The sequence below is a fragment of the Hyaena hyaena genome, unplaced genomic scaffold (assembly GCF_003009895.1).
Source record: "Hyaena hyaena isolate Hyena2069 unplaced genomic scaffold, ASM300989v1 scaffold_420, whole genome shotgun sequence".
Lineage (NCBI taxonomy): Eukaryota > Metazoa > Chordata > Mammalia > Carnivora > Hyaenidae > Hyaena > Hyaena hyaena.
Genome location: NW_024081045.1, coordinates 319,654 through 325,653, shown reverse-complemented (window position 1 = coordinate 325,653; position 6,000 = coordinate 319,654). Strand labels below are relative to the sequence as shown.

The window sequence follows — 6,000 nt, the reverse complement described above, 5'->3', positions numbered from 1 at the left end:
CCCAGCCCCCAGCAATCCGACGCTGCAATCCTACAACTGTATTGTCGTCTTGAGCACCAAGGGATCCAGTCTGCCGCGGAAAGAAAGAGTCAGTCGATGGCGGGGGGGGGGGGGGGGGGGGGGGGGGGGCAGCAAATTGGGAAAAAAATAAATGCTCCCGCTCTTCAGAAGGAAGACGCAGACGGAGCCGCCCGGCCCGAGCCCCGGCGGGTGGGGAGCTGCCCGGCGCGCACAGAGTTAAAGGCATCATCGCAGCCATTAGAGGGAAAAGTTGCGGCGCGGCGAGCCCGTGAAGTCCTGCGGCCCGCCCCCCGTGCCCACTCCCCACTTCCCGGGCTGGCTCGGCGTTTGGGGAGGGCGGCGATCACGCAAGCCGGAGCAGCGGGCTGACGTGGGACGGGCTGCCAGGTAGCCGAGAGCGGGCAGCGAAGCAGCCGAGGCACTTCCCCGCGTTGCAAGCCCGAGTGCGGACTCGAAGCCTCTCCGAATCAGAGCCAGCCGCTTTTAACCTTCGCGAACTGCGCTCCCCTCTCCCCAAAGCCGGTCCTCGCCGAACGAGCCCCAGGATGTTTGCAGTGTCGCGCCCAGGGCTCCGAGACTGAGCCTCTGATACATTTGCATTCCTTTCTTTCAGGGCTTTTTGGCTGTCGGCTACACCGATCACTGATGTGACCCCCCCTCCCCTTTTTTTTTGGAATGATGGGGATCTTTTTGGCGTATGTTGGATTTGTTTTCTTTTCCGTTTTGTATGTACAACAAGGGCTGTCTTCTCAAGGTAAGTCTGTGCTCGTTGGTAAATATACAGTTGCTTGAGGAGGGTGTGTGTGTGTGTGTGTGTGTGTGTGTGTGTGTGTGTGTGTCTACATTCAAAGAACGGCCAAGCGGATGTAGTGAGATTCTTAGCAAGTAACAGTGGAATAGTGTTCTGTTTGGCATTTTTCTTTAAAGTTTATTAAATAGTAGGCAAGCTAGATTTGAGAGCAAATGTAGTTGGTGCCTGAAAATGAAGTGGGTTCCTGTGCAAGCGCAAACACAGGAGTGTGTGTGTGTGTGTGTGTGTGTGTGTGTGTGCCTTGTATCTGGTGTGCATGCACTGGGTAACCACTCATGCATACATAATCATCGCAAACAAACAGAGCTGGGGTTGCGGGCTCTCCATTGCCAGTCCTCAGAGTAGGCAGAATTGGTTTAGAGTTTCCTTTTTCTGGGTCCTTGGGACTTCGTTTGCATGTGTATTTATCAAAGGACGGACTGCTCTGAGGACCCATAAAAAGGCACGACTTGCATTACAAACAGCAGCAGCAGCCTGCTGAATCCAGTTGTTCAGGACTTCGCAGGCTGCAGTGATCATTTCAGCACCACGAACAGATCACATCGCTGCTGCCAGAAGACTGCATCACTTCTGCGAGCAGAAATGCCATCTTCCTCCTTCCAGCTTCAACAGCAAAGTCCTTTTCAGAGCAGGATATCTTCCTTAACGTCTGCTACTTCCTTTAAGTATAAATGCAGTTCCACTTCAGTAGAGATCGTGTTGGTATTTCACAAAATTTTGAAAAGAGACGCTGATGGTGTCTCTCTTTAAAAAGTGGGGGGGAAAGAGCATCCACCCAAAATCAGTCCTACAGCCCCCCCACCCTCCTGTCCACGAGTGTGCGTTGTAGCTGTGCACTTTCGTCAGCCACAAATCTCTCTAAGACTACTTTCAGGCAAACACCAGTTCTTTGCAAAGTGTCCCTTAGACAAGATAAGAATACCCAAAGCATTCCATGTTGAAGAAATGCCTTTGGGAGAAGGGGAACGTTTCATTTCTGTGAGTTTCAGCCTAACTCTGAATTTTGCAGAGTAGCAGTGTCAAGACTGTTAGGGAAAAGACTGAAAAAATATACATCTCTGGTGACTTCAAAACAGTCTTTAATCTGAACTAAAATGAGGGGTGAGATTCTTACATGTCGGGATGTACAGCAATTTACAGTGCGGTGGCTTGAGGAGAACAAAAATCAAGGTGAATCTAGGAAGAAAGAAATATTCACAGCTTAGAATGTGTGCAACTTGTTTTCACTGCTGTGGTCTTAAAATTGCAATTGCTAATCATTGCTTTGATATATCAGGAATGTGCATTTTGACAGGTGATCATGATCCATTCTCTGTTACACGAACATCCAGTTAGTCATACGTTGTTTAGAAACTTAGAGCAAGAGGCTCTCCTCATAGATCAGCTTGACAGATTTGTCAAAAATGGAGCTCACTGAGCTCACTCAATCCCTGTGTAAGTTTTGGGTAGTGCTGCAGTCTGACAAAAGGTATGTGGGCATGCTGGCTAACAGAGGGGAGTTATTTGGCAAGCTTGTTAGCCTTTCCATTATCCGGACTTCATCAACAACAAAGTTATTTAGGCATGATTCCCAAAACGAGACAGGAACAAGGCAAAGGAAAGGGGGGAGCCCGGCAAAGTCCGAGATGTCACGGAAGGGTTTTGTTGCCCCCCCCCCCTATTTTTAGGTCCCAGAAAAACGTAGCGAGCTCTCAAGGAAAGAGAAGCTGGCGAGGGTCGTGTGCCACACGATGCATTTCTCCAACATCGATGCATTTCTGTTTTGCAGCAAAATTCACCGAGTTTCCGCGGAACGTGACGGCGACCGAGGGGCAGAATGTAGAGATGTCCTGCGCTTTCCAGAGCGGCTCTGCCTCGGTGTATCTGGAGATCCAGTGGTGGTTCCTGCGGGGGCCCGAGGACCTGGAGCCCGCGGCCGAGGTGGCCGGCGCGCAGGTAGCGGAGTCGCGTCGCCCGCGGCGCCCCCGGCGTCCGTCGCACCCACGCCCTGAGTCGGCTCGGCGTCCAGCTCGGTGCCCTCGCGGGTGCCGGGCGCCGCCAGGGATGCCCGGAACGCCAGGCGGCAGCAGGCGCGTGCCCTGCCGGCATCACGTTAAAACCAAGGAGGGGCCTTCCCGGGTTAAAACTGGGAAGGAAGGGCCTCCTCCTTCGAGTGCCGGCGGCGGACGAGCTGTCCGGACACGACTACTGTGTGGATGCACTGACACCTCCCAGGAAATCCTCGCCCCTTTCCGGGACGGCGGGGCGCGGAGCGATTGTTCTTGTCTCCGTCACACACTCACACACACACGCACACGCACACACACGCACAGTCAATTCTGTAGACTGAGGTTGGCAGAAAAGAGATTGGGGGAGGGGAAGAGAGAAGGGGAAGGAGGAGGGGTAGGTGGAGGCGGGCGAGGGAGGGAGGGAGGGAAGGGGGAACAAAGGCGGGGAGAGAAGGAAGGAGATGAAGGGGTGCGAAGGGGGAGGAACTGGGGAGCGAATGGTGGAGGGGCCCGAGGCGACTCGTGGGAGAGGGGGTGCAGGGGTGGGGTGAGAAGAGGAGGGGAGGTGTGGAGGAGCCGCGTAGGAGCTGGGAAAAGGAGGAGAGGAAAAGGGAAGAATTGGCGAGAGAGGAAAGGGGGGTCCGAGCAGAGACTACGCAGTCCAGCAAAAGAGGCGGCGGGCTTATCCGAGCGGGGGGGGGAAAAGAAAAGAGAAAAAAAGGAAATCTTGCAGAGACCCCAGGGAGGGGACGCAGGCCGGGCCGAGACGCAGAATCCCGTCCCCGCAAACTTGCGCTGGCGCGCGCGCCCCCTGGCGGCCCGGCGCGGCGGGGACCCCCCCCCTGCCCGCGCGCAGCCGCGTCCGCGTCTTCTCTGAACCGCGCCGGCGGAGACGGTCCCCCCGCCGGGCCGGGCTGGCTCCGCGCCGCCGCGCTCGGGGTCCGGGCGGGGACCGTGGGGTCCCGAGTCCGAGCGTCGCCTCCTTCTCCCGCAGGCGGAGCTGGTGCCCGACCGAGACCCGGACAACGACGGGACCAAGATCAGCGTGAGTATCACAGCGACAGGCGACAGGGGGCGCGTGCCTTTGTCAGCTGCCAGGCAGGCCCAGGTGAAAAAGAGTCAATTTTAGGTTTTTAAAAAAGCCTTTAGCGAGTTGTGCCTGAGAAAGGCAATCTCGCGAACGTAGGGCAGAGCCAGTTTTTTCTTTCTTATTTCACACGGTCCAAAAAAATTGAGGCAGATGAAAAGTTGATACAATGAAATTACTTTAATATCGTATTTATTTAAGCAATTACTAAAGACTCATTTTGCCTGCCAAAGAGTGTGACGGGCTTTTTTTTCTTCTCACTCTTTTTAACGTTGAATAGTTGTAAGACTGTAGGGCTGCAATGTTAATCTTCATTCAAAATCAAAGAAATAACTATCCTTTAATATGAAGTAAAACACTAACTTATGAAATCTTCCTAGGCAGGAAAAAAATTAAAGCATCCAACAGGATGTTGAAATTGTATTGAAAACACTCAGTTTTCAATGTGATTCAAAATGCATGCAGTGTATTTCTAATGCCAGTGTTCAAAACCATATACAGCCAAAGCCAATATAAATATAAAACATAATGGAGGAGGTTGACCTATTGACAATATCGAGATGCATTTCAACTGTCCTGGTTATTACTTTTAATAATTCTATGTGAAATTGTAAATAAAAAGAAAATTGTATTCTTTTACTACACCACAACTGAAGCCTCCTAGAATCACTTTATTTTGATAGAACTGCCTCAATCATTTACAAGTAATAGAGAAGTTTCCATTACTAGAAATAGTTATATAATGAGGAAGTACAGGGCTACTTAGCATGTATATATGCTCAGGAATTCTTTTATAAAACAATTATATATATAAATTATAAAATGCCTAATATTTTATATATTATATATAATTTTCATAATATGAAAATAATATTGTATAAAATAAATTACATCCTATTGTTTATCTATTCATTTTAGGAATCTAAAAATCCAATGACTTACATTAAAAAAAAGAAAATTTATTCTGAGGCTGTTACAATAGCAAAAACGTGGTATAAAGTTGGAGTTATATCACAACCAAAAGTATAAAAATATATCGTAGTAATAGAATCAAATGTAAATGTATAATCTAAACATGGAAACAAATATCAAACAAAAAGAAGACAGAAACCAAAAAAACTACAATTTGTCTTCATAAACTTACTGACTTTGGGATAGTTCAATGCAATTATTATGATATCACACAATTATTGTTTTCATATGGTACTAGAAAGGCTTACTGGTAAAATTATTGACAATACTTTTCTTAAATATTTCATTTATACACATGTATATGTGGCTAGATTGTTTACAGACTATTCAAGTTTCACCCTTCACCCATGCCTATATCTTCCAAGAAGCAGTAAGGAAAAGAGCCTCACACATCCTGAACTGAGGAAGCATACAGTTAAGATACATGGTCATGCGCTCAGCTACTGCATACAGCCCCTAACAGTATTATCTATGCCAAAAGTTAGTAAAATGTAGTGAATCAGCAGCAAAAGTTCTCATTATAAACTGAGGTAGAAAGTAGTTTGTTCCCAGTTTACCTACAAAGTGACCTTGGTCATGTCAAGTGTCTTAAACCAGCGGTTGTTAGCTTAGAATTCTCAGGAATTCTTTTACCGAACACGGACAGGAGTGTCACCCCTTTGAGATGCACACTTAATGTTTCTGCATTAACCCAAATGAGACCATCTTCTAACAGCTCCCTAGAGGATTCTAATGTGCAGTCAGTGCTGAGAATCATGGGGCCAAATGCCCAAATCTCAGTTTACTCTACTGTAAGAAAATAATCATATAAGTACTCCAGCTATTTCAAACTTTATTAGGAGACTCAACTGACTCTATCTGACACTCTTAATCCCCATTATTAGTGTATAGTTATACATAATTTTGCATACAAATAAATACATACTGTGGTTATGGTTCAAATGTTGGACACTGTTTGTATACATCTCTGTATGTAAAAAGCAGATGAATGCTTCCCAAGTTTTCTTAATTACTTGTGGCCACTTGAAAGTGTATGCCTTCTTCACTTTTCTCTGCCTTTGAAAATCATCCAAATCCTTAAATCCTGAGTGTCTTATGAAACCCATCATCTGTCAATGGTG

General features: G+C 47.8%; 1 protein-coding gene across 4 annotated transcripts in view; it reads left to right on the top strand.

Moving 5' to 3' along the window:
- Positions 1–376: 376 nt before the first annotated feature.
- Positions 377–6,000, top strand: part of VSTM2A (V-set and transmembrane domain containing 2A) — a 29,273-nt gene continuing 23,649 nt past the window's right edge. For all 4 annotated transcript variants that reach the window (XM_039252372.1, XM_039252373.1, XM_039252375.1 and 1 more), the window contains exons 1-3: positions 377–775; positions 2,601–2,767; positions 3,815–3,865. In XM_039252372.1, the coding sequence (XP_039108303.1) occupies positions 697–775; positions 2,601–2,767; positions 3,815–3,865 (297 nt within the window). In that variant the 5' untranslated portion in view covers positions 377–696. The remainder of the gene's footprint in view (positions 776–2,600; positions 2,768–3,814; positions 3,866–6,000) is intronic.